The sequence below is a fragment of the Anoplolepis gracilipes genome, chromosome 1, assembly GCF_047496725.1.
Source record: "Anoplolepis gracilipes chromosome 1, ASM4749672v1, whole genome shotgun sequence".
Taxonomy (NCBI): Eukaryota; Metazoa; Arthropoda; class Insecta; order Hymenoptera; family Formicidae; genus Anoplolepis; species Anoplolepis gracilipes.
The window spans coordinates 1,817,025-1,831,728 of record NC_132970.1 but is presented as its reverse complement, the minus strand read 5'-3'; the positions used below and the strand labels follow the sequence as shown (position 1 = coordinate 1,831,728).

Below are 14,704 nucleotides of genomic sequence, written 5' to 3'. Positions count from 1 at the left end.
GATTTTGTACGTACAAATAGTATACGTCAGTTTTAGAAAGAAAATATGACAAAAAAAACAATAAAACGTTTAGCCAATATTTTTATATTTATTATATTTCTGAAAAAATATCTGCATCGAAAATTACTTGTAATATAAACTGTCATAATAAAAAAAAAAAACGCGTAAGCAGCTATTGTATGTACAATGTACATGGATGAGTAGCATTATGTAAAATAGACTAAAATCCATTGTATTTTCAAGGAATTGAGTTTCCGATGTCAGATCTTATTTTATCTTTTTAATGCGCAAATATAAATAGTGATTATTCTCGCACGTCAACAATCTTGAAAACCAAACTAAAAAAAAAATGAATTTTTCAGTCCTTGCTAAAATATAAATATAGCGATTATTATTCTCGCGTATCAATAACCTCGAAAACCAAGCTTAAAGCTTAGATTTTTTTCAGATTTTTCTAAATATAAAACAGATGATTAACAGATGTCATATGTCATGTAGGCAATTATACACATATGTATGGATAGGTCGAGAATTTTCTAGAATATGACGTGGGTTCTTTGTTGTAAAGTCGATACGAAATTGTACACGTAACGCGGACGATGAACCAATCAGCGACATCGTCGACGTTTCTCGGCCAATGAAACGCAAGCGCGTTTACAGCGCAGTTATAGCGCGTCATCGTGACGTTATAAAAGCGAGCGTCGCGTCATTGCCAGCTTCAATAGTCTGTGAGTTTAGAACGAGAGAAGTACGTTTTACGTTACGTTAATTCCTTAATTGTTGCGAATTTACGAAAAGCTAGAAGCTTTCACGCAAAAGGTATGTGTTATTTTTGCTTGTATCAAAGTTACGATTATCGAATTTTTAATTACGGCTGAAATATTTGTGCGAAAACGAATATATATATATATATATATTTCATTAATTTCTATAATTCGTTAAAAATAAATTAGAAATATGCTATATTCCAATAAAATCATCACGAAGAAGTGGGCTTGCATTTAATTGACGCGATTTTCGCGACTTTATAACTCGTTATTTTCTGAAAATGAGTATGTATGTGATATCGATCGTTGTGTCGAGTCTGTTGCTAAGCGGAACAGACTATTGATTTATCTCGAAAAATTGGTATATTTATCTCGAACGTAAAACAAAAACTCTATTTTTACATCAGTTTCTAAAAGATATGTAGCAGATATAAAATATTTTGATCGGTTTGATGTTTCTTTTGTTACGAACATTTTCTCCGAGTCACGAAATGGCGTGACTCATCCAACGCTTATTACGCATTGTACACGACAAACTCGGTCAAGATGGCGGCTGCTGATTTTACCTATGTCATCTCCAGCTGTTAGCCACTCCAAATTTTTTTTTTATTACGACTATTAATATATTTAACCATCCATAGGCGTACGTTTTACTCATCTTTCATAGGCACACTTGATCTTTAAACTTAAGCTCCGGTTTATTTTTCTAGTTTTAAAAAATCAGAGTTACTTTTCAAAGTGTCTATTATTATTAATTATTATCCAATAGCTTTAAGTCAAAGTATAAGAATTGGATTCAGTCCTCTTTTAATATTGAAGAAATTTCGATTGTGTCTTCAAATCTCCAGTGTGACTATGGAGAGGTTAATTTATAAAAAAATATACATTTTAAAAACAATTTTTTATATTTAAAATTTTATTTACAGAGCACCATGCAGATTTTCGTGAAAACGTTAACTGGAAAAACCATAACTCTTGAAGTTGAAGCCTCTGACACCATTGAGAACGTGAAGGCGAAGATTCAAGACAAAGAGGGTATTCCACCTGATCAGCAGCGTTTGATTTTTGCTGGGAAACAACTTGAAGACGGACGTACCCTGTCCGATTACAATATCCAGAAGGAATCTACTCTTCACTTGGTCCTCAGATTGCGTGGCGGAATGCAGATCTTTGTCAAAACCTTGACAGGAAAAACTATCACGTTGGAAGTCGAAGCATCAGACACTATTGAGAATGTTAAAGCAAAAATTCAGGATAAGGAGGGCATCCCGCCAGATCAGCAGAGATTAATCTTTGCTGGAAAACAACTCGAAGACGGCCGTACACTTTCCGACTATAACATTCAAAAAGAGTCAACTTTACATTTGGTTCTCCGACTACGTGGTGGTATGCAGATTTTTGTCAAAACACTCACCGGTAAAACGATCACATTGGAAGTCGAAGCATCTGACACGATCGAAAACGTCAAAGCTAAAATTCAGGACAAAGAAGGCATTCCCCCAGATCAGCAGAGATTGATCTTTGCTGGAAAACAACTCGAAGACGGCCGTACACTTTCCGACTACAACATTCAGAAAGAATCTACTTTACACTTGGTTCTTCGTCTACGTGGTGGTATGCAAATTTTCGTCAAAACCTTGACGGGTAAAACTATTACTTTGGAGGTAGAAGCTTCAGATACGATTGAGAATGTTAAAGCCAAAATCCAAGATAAAGAGGGAATTCCTCCCGATCAGCAGAGGTTGATTTTCGCGGGCAAGCAACTGGAGGACGGACGTACATTGTCAGATTACAATATTCAAAAGGAATCCACTCTGCATTTAGTTTTACGACTTCGTGGAGGTATGCAAATTTTCGTCAAGACTCTTACCGGTAAAACCATCACACTAGAAGTCGAGGCATCCGACACGATTGAAAACGTCAAAGCCAAAATTCAGGACAAAGAAGGCATTCCTCCAGATCAGCAGAGATTGATCTTTGCTGGTAAACAACTCGAAGACGGCCGCACACTCTCCGACTACAACATTCAGAAGGAATCTACTTTACACTTGGTTCTTCGTCTACGTGGTGGTATGCAAATTTTCGTCAAGACTCTTACCGGTAAAACCATCACACTGGAAGTCGAAGCATCAGATACAATCGAGAATGTTAAAGCCAAAATTCAAGATAAGGAAGGCATCCCTCCGGATCAGCAGAGATTAATCTTTGCTGGAAAACAACTCGAAGATGGCCGTACACTCTCCGACTACAACATTCAAAAGGAATCAACTTTACACTTGGTTCTTCGTCTACGTGGTGGTATGCAAATTTTCGTCAAGACTCTTACCGGTAAAACCATCACACTGGAAGTCGAGGCATCAGATACGATCGAAAATGTCAAAGCCAAAATTCAGGACAAGGAAGGCATTCCTCCAGATCAGCAGAGATTGATCTTTGCCGGAAAACAACTTGAAGATGGTCGCACACTTTCTGATTACAATATTCAGAAAGAATCCACCTTGCATTTAGTTCTGCGGCTTCGCGGTGGTATGCAGATTTTCGTCAAAACTTTGACAGGAAAAACTATCACTCTGGAGGTAGAAGCTTCCGATACGATCGAGAATGTCAAGGCTAAGATTCAAGACAAAGAAGGAATTCCTCCTGATCAGCAAAGACTAATTTTCGCGGGCAAGCAACTCGAGGACGGACGCACTTTGTCAGATTATAATATTCAGAAAGAATCGACACTACATCTTGTACTGCGTCTTAGAGGCGGAAATGTCTAATTCTATAATTGTGATCTTTTTTTTTTTTTTTAAGTACTTGCGCTCAATATTTTAATCCTATTTATATAATTCTATTAATAAAAATAAAGTTCTATTATAATAAAATTTTAATTTAATTTATTCATATATGAAAATTTTGTGAACATTTTGACAAATAAAGAATTAATTTTTTTGGAAATATTAATTCTATATATCCCTGCTTATGTTACATTTACTGAATCTCTTATTTTATATGACTATTTTCTTCCAACCAACAGAATTATAAAAATTATGTTTTTTTATAATCTTTAAAAATGTTTATGTGATAATCTTTTTAATAAAATTTTATTTTCAATTGAGTATATATTATGTAAATTTTTTACTTATATTCTTTTGAATATTTCTAGCAAAGAAAAATGAAAATTAATAATGACTAATTTTATAACAAGTATTAATATTTAATAGAAATTTATTTTCTTTTATATGAACAATTTATATAATTCTTTAAAACTTTTGTAACAACTGATTGTTGATAGAGAGATTAATTTATTTCTGAGATGATTACTTTTATTGATATCTTACTGTCTTGCTCTAATGCAGTAATTTTTTGTTACAATTATATTCAAGATAAAATTGTATATGTTTAGTCTTGAGACAAAGAAGGAAAAAAACCTATAAAAATAAATATAATAGAAGGCACAGCTATAGAGAACTAGCTAGAACATTGTAGAAAAGAGTATTACTGTTATATCTAATTTAATTAGATGCATTAGTACGCATTAGTCCACATTAAAGATTTATATAATTTACAATACAAATTTACAATATCATCAGTAATTAAAACAATAAAATAACTAATAGAATTAGTATTAGCATTTCAATATTGTTATTCAATATAAAATATAAAGAATGATAATAATATTTAATATAAATATATAATGATAACTTTTATTACAGTATTATTCATTTATATATTATTATCTTTACTTATTATTATTAACTATGGTATCCAATTGAATTCATTCTTATTAGATAACTCCAAGAATTTCTGTTAAAAACTTTTGAATAGCATATAATATAAACTTTTTCTTTATGTCAAATAATGATGATGTTTTATTATTATATGTATGCAATTTGATTGAAAACTCTTAGCTTAAACAAAAGTCTAAAAATTCTTGGAATCATATGACTCTTACAATTTTTATACGTGCTACTATCTGATTATAATCTTTTGATATTTTATTATAATAATTTCAGAATTTTAAATTGCAGCTTGAAAATTACCGAAATTAGTATAATTATTCGACGTCGATAATCGATATCGATAACATCTATCAATTTATATATATATTTTCTGTAATATATAATACAAATTGCGAACATGTAAATTCTAAAATATTAGGAAATTATCAGGAACATATAATGATCCAAGAGGGAATATGAATAAAAATTCGAAGTTTGTCATTAGCGATATAACATCGAAAATTTACCGACAATTGATAATTAGACACCAATAAATTGTCGATCGTTGATAAGTTGTCGACATCGGTATTGTGAATCGCAAGTTTGAATTTTTTGTTTGCGTACCACCTCTTTGCTTATTATATTCCCCTATTACTTTCCTAATATTTTGGAATTTAAATGTTAGCAGTTCGCATGTTATCGACATCACTAAATTACTAACATTGATAGTGTGCAACCTATAAATTTAAAATTCGTTTGTGCCACCTCTTTGCTGGTTATATATTCCTTTAATATTTTCCTAATATATTTCAGAACTTAAATGTGTTAACAGTTCGCATGATTCGACGTCAGGAAATTATCGATCCACGTCTATAATTTGTACATTATAAATATATACTTATAATTCTGTCTAATGTATCTATATAAAAACAGAAAGTTACGATAATGTGAAAATAATGTCAAAATAATAAGACTATGACTACAAAAACTCACTTTTCGATCATAATTCGATCATTTTCTTGTCACTTTAACGTATACTTTGATTATCGTGACTTTCTGTTCTACCTAGATAGTTATATATTAATTATAAAGTAAGATTTATATGTATAACTGTTTATAATTCTAATATAATTCAAATTTTATTTTTTTTATAATTTTAAAATATTGTATTTTGTAACACAAAGTTATTAGAATAATATACATTAGAATAATTAACAAAGAGATAAAAGTTCTAAAAATTCTCATGTTTATTTTTCAAGTTCATATGTTTAAATTGCAAAAATTTAAACTTTCTAAAATTATGTCAAGACCAAAATGTCATTGGATTAAGGAGTCCAATTTTGAGATGCTAAATCAAAAACTATAATTATTAGAATTCTGAAACCTTTTTTTATCATTTTCTTTTTTTCATCTTAAAATTCTAAGTAAAAGACTATGACCTAAAATCTCAAGAAGAGATAAATTTACTTTTTACGATCAAAGTTTAATCTTTATATATATATATATATATATATATATATATATAATCGTTATACACAGTTTATAACACAATAAAAATTATAAAAATAATATTCTTCAAGAAAGTTAAAAATAATATTCTTAAAGAGAGTTAAACGACAAGTGAAATATATAAATCGGCGATTTCGGATTGTATTAAAACTTTGACTTGAAGATGCTGTCTTCTTGAGGATAACTTGACGTGAGGCTCATTGATTGAGCAAATTGTATTTTCATTTCTCGTTTTTTTCTGAAAAATAAAAATCAATAGTATAATCATACACGATTGTTTTCCGATATATAACTGTTTTTTATATAAAAATTGTCAAATAGTCGATATCTTATATAATATTATAAAATAAAAATTGATGATGTTTTTAATGAAAAGTGAGAATAAAGCGAAATAGTCCGAAAGTTTGTTACGGCGTGTTATCGATACAGATTTCATCTTATTTTCGCGAACGTAATAGAAACGATCGTCGTATAACTGTACTGCTGCTGCGTGTTTCACAATTATTTGCGCTTCAATGGCTGTGGTGTGCACATATGGGCGAGAAGACTAAAATTTTCACGCGCCAGCGAAACACGAACGTATTTTTTTCTAGCCGTACATCGCGAAATTCGATAGCCACGTAGACAGAAAAGACAGAAAAACATGTAATTTTTATAACATATTTTTCTCTCACTTTTATCGTACCTTTCGAGAAAAATAAGTGCAATTATTATTGCTTGCGAAAAATTTGCAAAGCTCATAATTAACCGAGGAAAAAAATTTTTGTATTATTTGTATTATTTTCTATGAAAAAAGATTCTACTCTGTAGTATAATAATAATTGAACGAAATAGTTAAAGATATTTTTTCACAATTATGTTTTATTATTAATAATTGCTTACGGAATATTGTGTTTTCTATCGAATAAAAATTTATCGCAATGCTCTTCCCACGATGATTGGCTCGAGTTTCCTTTGACGATCCCGCTTCCGGTACACATACGCGATACACATTGATAGTGTTTATACGAGGGTATTTCGTGCAAATGTGCGTGCATGTACGTGAGTATGGTTAATGGTTGTAAAAAATGTTATTCACATGAGAGGCTGGCAACTCGCGCTCTGTGTATGTACCATGCGTACCGGCAAGTCGTGTGTACCTTAGGTAGGGCTGAGAGAGAAGCCGCAGGGAGTAACGTGAAACACACGGGACTTGTATTCAGTCCAACTCGATCCTCGAACTGGTCCCGTGTGCGTGGCGTGCAGCGTGTGACCGCCGGCGTCAGTCACAGCATCCGCGTGATACTTGACATCGTGTTGCGCTTCCTTACTACGATACCGCGAGATAAGCTTCCCCGACACCGTCAAATACCGCAATAGTACAAGTCACATTTTTTCTGTAGTTTTGAAAAGCATATTTCGCGAACGAGCGATTGAGCTCCGTTTTATCATTTTTTTTCGATGAGAATTCTCTGGTGAGGAGAATAATCTAAATTTCAGTCATATTAAAGTAGCTTTGTTAGAAAATCATTTTTAATCATAAATTTTTCCATCATATATCATTTATTTTGAAAATGTATTTGGGAAAAAGATGTTAATGAAAAGCTATATATATTGTAACATACTGTTTATAATTTTAGACAGATTCGAGACGTAAAAGTTTCGTGAAAATAAAGAATTATTATGAATAAAGAATTATTTTATTTTGGATGTCGTCTTTAAATAATTAGATATAGAACAGTTACATAAATACATAAAAACGTCTTATTCTTATATGTATTCAGTCACTTCTCACAACAGCGTTTGTTTCATCTAACGGTTTACATGAAGCTGACGATAAGCAAACGAGACGAATAATCTAAAAATAAATAATCTAAAAATCAGGAAAAGGTCAAAAGAATTTGACTTGGTTTCTTCCGGAGCTAACTCGGATTGATGAAGAGCACAACACAACGGAAGGGTTGAAGGTTCATCGATACGAGATCGAAGCAAGGTGGTAGTGCACGAGACAACAGATCCATCAGAGAAGATGAACGGCTTGACAGTTTGTTTGGCACTTCTCTCGACGATGTCGGGTGAGTCTGTAAGATAGAGAAAGAAATATTACACATATAAATTCCTATTAATTAAAAAAATCCTCAAAATTTTTGTGCCTTCTAACTATGTTTACGGCCTCGCCAAGATTATTGTCGATCGCGACAATCTGTGATCTCAAATAACTATTAAAATTTAATCCTGCTAAAGTTAAAACTTTAATTAAAATTCTATTAGTTCGGAAAAATATTGAACTAAGATATGTAGAAAAAAGATTCTAATTCATATAAAATAAATAATAATCAATAAAAGCGACAATTACAATTTTTAATTCAACATTTAATAACAATTAATTTCAGTAACTGAATTCTTTTTACCGAACGTCAAGTGACACTCGGAATATTGGAAGACGACATTATTTCGCGCGCGAAATTAAATTTTCAGCAGCTGACGCTTATTTGATTATCAATCATGATTATTTATAAAAGATGAAATAGAGAATACAATTTTCAATTAAACGCTCATCAGCCGAACTGCTAAAATGAATGAAGAAGTAGACGGAACAAATAAAAATAAGAAAATAGATTTTAAAAGTCAAAGATTAAAAAAGTAGGAAATTTGATTCAAATATATAATTTATGATCGATGAAAATATTCCCTGAAATTACTTGCATAAACTGTTTTAAAAATCATGTAGAAATTTAAAATATTCAAAAGTAAAAAAGAAACAACTACTTAACAAGTACTTTAATATAGTATATGCGCAGTAGAGTTTCACGAGCAAATATAATGTACATACATTTTACGTCCAACCTCTTACTAGGAAAGGTCTTGTGTAAAAATTAAACTCCAGAAATAGAAACAAAAACATTGGATGAGTTGTTAAATATACCCTTGCGTCGTATTCAGTTTATATTCGTAAATTTGTGAAATTCTTTTCTTTTCATCGTGTATTGTCTAACTGTAGCATACAGAGTACGTATTATTATATTGCCAACTCTAATATCTCAACAAACTACGAATCTAACCATGTGAATATTATGGCTAGGATGCAAACGTTAATTTTTTCATTTATTAATTCTTTAATCAATTTTACGACCGAAGAATACTGAGTATTCTATTTTATCTTTTCGATTAAATCACCAATTTAGATTTTGATAAACTAAATTTTGCTTGTGTCAAACACGCATGTAAAATAAGATTCTGTTGTCGATTTGCACGCTGATGTTTTAATTTTTGAAATCTTCATATTTTTGAATATTTTCTCAACTTCGAAGCTGTTGTAAGTTTACAAATTTTTCCTCTCTGTATTGTTGTGAATGTGTCGATATTTGAGAGGGTCTCAGTTTTTTTTTACGATCATTTCTGCTATGCCGAGCACAGCTGTGTGCCAGAAGCCGTGGAACCTGTGGAATCTTTGGAGGATTTAATCCGATTTCTTTCGACTTGAGAGAGATAGCGTCGTCTTGAGAAGGCCTCTTCTTCTCGTTTTCCTTCTCTCGTAGCGTCGCGCGTTCCTTTGCTTTCTTTTGGGTTTTCTCGCCACTGCTAATGGTTTCGCCTCTAGTGGGTTCGGACTAAATATAGAAAGCCGTTGCAAGGGTCCCTCCCGCAGACGGAAAGTAACTTGTCGCTATTAACGGACGAGGGTCGAAAACGCATGAGAAGATCGTGGGATAAACTTAACGCACAAAACTCAACCACGATTCGATACGGAATTAGGACGCGGTGGATTTATCAAATTTTCTCCGCGTCGCGGCTTTTCCCGGGAAATATTCCCCGCGGGAAAATAGGATTTGGTTATTTCAGATTCGCAAAGATAAAGCGTCGTTAATCTATTTGGGAAAATAATAAGAAGAAATTTCATTCTTTATTTTTCAAAACGAAAACTACGAAATTGCAATTTGCGTGAAAAAGAGATCAGCTCTTAATTCCAGAAAGAACTGAATGTTAATATACATATACTATAATAATTCAATTAAAGGAATTATTTCTCGTTACAAAATTGTACGTATATATTCTATTATTACATTTGGCTTTAATTTTACTTAAGTTGTAATTTTCTGTTAAGTATCTTATTCGACTGATTTATTTCGCTCTGATGTCTATTTTTATTAATCAATCTATAATAGAGAATTTTTTTCCCGTTTTAAATAGATTAAATAATAGATTGAATAAATATTATCCTTCATTGTCATTTATTATTCTTTCTTTATCGACTATTCCGCTGTTCCTTTCTTCCTCAAATTATAGCACACAACGTTTTATTTCCAATTTTTGAAATCGGAGTATTTTTATTTTTTGTGAATTTTTTCATTACTTTTTTAATAATTCGATAATAGACAGTCAGTGGAGAGTGAAAAGATGCGTTAGGCGATAAATTCTCTTCGATCACGAGAATCTTCATTTTCTCGAGCGTTTCACGTAACCCCGTCGTTTCGCCTCGAAATCAGCATCGGCGTTTCTGTCCGGTTTCAACTGAATTCGCTTTCTCACGGTACATTGATTCCTTCAATTCGCTCTGCTACGGGCGGACTCCATTTCCCAAATTCCGCTTCGTTGTTCCCTCACTGTCATAGCAATTTCTCTCCTGTGTCCGGCTTCGAATATATAGGGATTCGCAAGTTCAAAGCAACGTATCGTCGTGCTTTGTCCTTAAAGACTATTGAAATAGTATGGCACGCGGAAAAGACTTGCCTACTCTCCTTTGCGATTCTATTCGACAAGTATAGCTTTTCTTAAACACGCTCCTTTATTTGCGATTTTGCGAGATTTCAACAAAGTGTATAATCATGATACGTGATGCAGGAAATGAAAGAGCATCAAGAATGTTTATTATTTATTTTTGAAATATGAGAATTTAATAAAAATTTTACCGGATTGAATATCTCACATATATTCAGAAATTTCTAAAAAAATCAAAGTTTGATTCACTGCAGCAATTAAAAGGATTTTAATTAGCAACGAATTTACTCGTGGAAAATGTGTCACTCAAAATGTATAGAAAATATTGAACTGCCATTATTTCTAAAAAAAGAAAAAAAAAAAAAAAAAAGTAAGATGCATAAAACGATGTAAAATAAAATGTAAGCAAATAGGGACAAATTGAACGGAACATGTCGCTGTCCAGAATCGTTACGTTGTTCGTAAGTAATAATTGCTCCGCAATTTTACCTTCGGAATTTTTTTTTCTTATCAAAAGCAAAAGCACCAAGTATCTCGTGCGCGTGAGAAGTTGACGTGTGATTATCGATGATTATATTTTCTCAATCGCAACTCCAGCGAGTTATAGCGTCACGTTACCCGTTGTTTAACCTATTATTTTTCATCGGAATCGAGTTACGAATTAATAGAACACACGCAAGCCGAAATGTTTGCGGTGCGATCGTCTGGATAAAAACCGATGTGTCCCGTGGAGCTAACGGCAGCAACAATTTGCGCATACACACCGCATATAACGCACACATCTGCAAAACTGATCCGGTACATCCGGGATTTTTCACCAATTTTTCAATTTCGACCTATTTTTCTCTCGTTGTTTTATTTTTCTTTTTTTTTCTCCCGCTCCCCCCCCCCCCCCTTCCCCACCGCCGCGCGATCCCGCATCCATTACGTATGCTAATAAGTTTTGTAACTCGGTACGCACGCTCGGCGCGGTGCGTATCGTGTGCCCCCTTGTTTGCTTTAACGAAACGTACGGGCGATAAATCGCACTGAAACTGGCGCGTAATTGCACGCGTGTCCGCAGTTCGTCTCTCGGTAAGTACGTATCCCCTTCGAAATTCGATCTCGCGATCTACGATTAAATTCGACCTCGGGGCGATAATGTATAATCAGGTTCTTAAAAAGAGTCACTTTTTCCAAGCGCGACAGCGGAATGCTTTTTGGGAATAATTAAAAGTAAAAATTATTGACAATGGCAATTTTCCATCAAGGGGGAAACACGATTTTCATCGGTAACGATTTTCCTCTCTCACTTTACACGCGAACTAGAGAAATTTGACGAGATTGAGCGGGATAGCAAAGACGTTAACATTTTTTTTTTTTTTTTTTTCGCAATTCCGTTTAAATATTCCCGACCGACGTTGTTTCGCTTAAATTCCCGCTTGTTGCACATTTTCCTAATTGAATCTACATTTCTGATCGGTCCGGCAATCGACCACAAACTAATGCAGTAATATACACATATATACAGGGTAGTAGGAGGCGCATGTATTTCCATATGCATGCGTTCCGGATAGATGCGGGTACATTTTCGGTATACCGGTGCATGCATTTCATTTTGACCGAGGCGCCCTTTTACATTGTGTTATTCTGACACACGAATACCGAACACCGAAAATGCTTTACGTCCTATTGTTCGCGAAGTTGCCAATTTATATTAGAGGGCAAAACCCCCGTTCGCCGGAAGATAATAGCGCTATAACGCCTTACGTTATTTATGGTTACAACAGGCACGCGGAACACAATGCTAATTAATTTCCGTACCGATGATATTCGGCTGAATGTACCGTGTATGTAGTATAAATTCGCGTTTCATTGTTGATGCGATTTTTCTGAGGATTCGCGGCCCATTGCTCAAAATGAAACATTTTTCACAAAAGTATTTATTGTCCAGTGACAATAGTTTGTTTATTGTTCAACAACAAAGTTTGACTTGCGCGTCCAACGGTAAAGCGATATTTTTTTATCCCGCATGTAAAACGTTGATATCTCGTATATATATATATATATATGTGCGCTCTCACACTTTTCAATAAACATTCTACAAAATTAATGCAAGAAAAATAATTCGATAATTGAAAATTGTAGAGATATATCTCGATTTCAAGCCCCTCCCCCCTTGAGAAAATGTTCAACAACTTTCTTTATAAATGTACCACCAAGTATATCGAGTATGACCATCGTGTTTGCGTGACGTCATATTAACGTATCACCGCGTAATTACGTTGACACAGAGTTACAATTAGAGGCGGATACTTCTCAACGGAAAAATCAGTCCGATCACTCTCGACGGATTATTAATCAAACTTCAGAACGAGTTCTGGCTTTCACGAGAGTTGCGAGTTTATAAACAGAGCTTATTTTTCATTTGCCGTCTCTCTCTCTCTCTCTCTCGAGAGAGAGAGAGAACCAAACCGGCTTCTTCCTGTCGTGATCGACCATCATTTTGCGCGTTGTATCTCGAGGGGGTCCTATAACTAATAACGACGACTTAGTTTTCTGCTGGAAAATTATCAGGTATACGTATCTACAGCTCTCCTCGAGCGCCTGTGCAATCAACGTGACGATCGGTTTGTTTCCCTTCTCTTTGCATCGGAACGCGATTCCCCTGTCAACGTGGCGTTTCAGAGCGACGGATATAATTTGAGAGAAATAATCGCGCCTTTACATAAGGGAAAGCGATTATAGCGCGAGCTCTATAATACAAATTCTGAGCAATGTATTTTAAAGCCGAGGATTCTAAATAGATGATCCATCAGTAACGTGACGTGGCGGCATGAACGAGGTGTCACTAACGTCCGTTACATGTTTGTAATAAGCGGTTCTGCGACACGCGAATTCGATACATGCGATCGATTTCCCACAGTCGTCCTGCCGTTCGCTCTTTTACACTAAATGACGTCGTAAAACATCCTTTTGCGGTTTTAGTAGGTAATTCGATAGAATTGTGTCAGTGCCTAGTCTTCTTCTTCTTCTTCTTCTTCTCTCGGAGAAGGGAAAAGTTCGCGCCGCGCGCCTTAAAAGCAGTTTCCGACATTAGACGTCGTCGTTTCTGGAAAACTTCTCCCGGGCATGATATACGCGAGACTGTATATCGTTCTCCTTTGCAAGCGAGATTCATATCTCACCGCTGATGAATTTCACGAAAGATCAGATACGCCGATAGAAATTCTTCGCGTGCGTGAACGCGCATATGAAAGATGGCATACATTTTCAAGCGACGTCAATCGTACGTAATCGTATATATCTATGGGATACTTCTTACTCCGATTAATCGAGATCATTACGTGGCATTGAAGATGGGAAGATTAGAAGGAAGAGAAATACGAGGGGAACAATTAATCGCGAAATGGAGTAACTAGGGATGAAATATCCTGATGCATGTCTCTTCTTGTGTAATCGCGAAAGTCTAGAGATATCGGAGATCTCTAGAGAAGACGCTATTAGAAAATCCATATATATATATATATATATATTGTATATATATACATCTGCAGCCAGTTTGAAGCGCGAACTTGAGTTCGACGCGAGGGGAGACAGTCGGGGAGAAGCTGTTCCGCTCCGCGAAATGCGTCATTACTTATTCCCGAGTAGCGCGAAACCTGGTGACGACAGATTTATCGGGTGAAAAATTCACAGGGAAGGAAGGAAGGAAGGAAGGAAGGAAGGAAGGAAGGAACGAACGAACGAACGACAACGCCGCACTGTCTTTTGGTTTTGGATTGCCAAATGGGAAAACGTTGTTCCTGTTGCGGCGAAATTGCTCGACCGACGTCAGTCCGGCCGAGGCGAGAAGTTGCATAGCTGCAAATAAATCGACATGACCGATATTCCGGACTTGGTTGTCCAATGGAGTCCATCTTTCTTGGAAAAAAGATTGCTGTTTACGCGATGAATAATTTAGACTTTTAGACGAGAGATTCTTCTTTTTTTTTTTTTTTTTTTTTTATATTCGCGCGATATTTCTCGCAAGATGAAAGTCGA

General features: G+C 34.4%; 2 protein-coding genes across 4 annotated transcripts in view; both read left to right on the top strand.

The window, feature by feature from the left end:
• The first annotated feature begins 675 nt into the window (after nucleotides 1–675).
• On the top strand, nucleotides 676–3,710 carry Ubi-p63e (Polyubiquitin-63E). The gene is made up of 2 exons (XM_072905370.1): nucleotides 676–819; nucleotides 1,694–3,710. Exon 2 carries the CDS (start codon nucleotides 1,700–1,702, stop codon nucleotides 3,530–3,532), a length of 1,833 nt encoding a protein of 610 aa, XP_072761471.1. The 5' UTR covers nucleotides 676–819; nucleotides 1,694–1,699; the 3' UTR covers nucleotides 3,533–3,710.
• A 4,205-nt stretch (nucleotides 3,711–7,915) lies between these two features.
• Nucleotides 7,916–14,704, top strand: part of LOC140670291 (uncharacterized) — a 41,310-nt gene continuing 34,521 nt past the window's right edge. For all 3 annotated transcript variants that reach the window (XM_072900862.1, XM_072900858.1, XM_072900868.1), the window contains exon 1: nucleotides 7,916–8,037. In XM_072900862.1, coding sequence (XP_072756963.1) covers nucleotides 7,992–8,037 — 46 coding nt within the window. In that variant the 5' untranslated portion in view covers nucleotides 7,916–7,991. The remainder of the gene's footprint in view (nucleotides 8,038–14,704) is intronic.

Excerpts from the sequence above, each read along its gene's own strand:
- Ubi-p63e (XM_072905370.1), top strand. The coding sequence starts at position 1,700 with ATGCAGATTTTCGTGAAAACGTTAACTGGAAAAACCATAACTCTTGAA.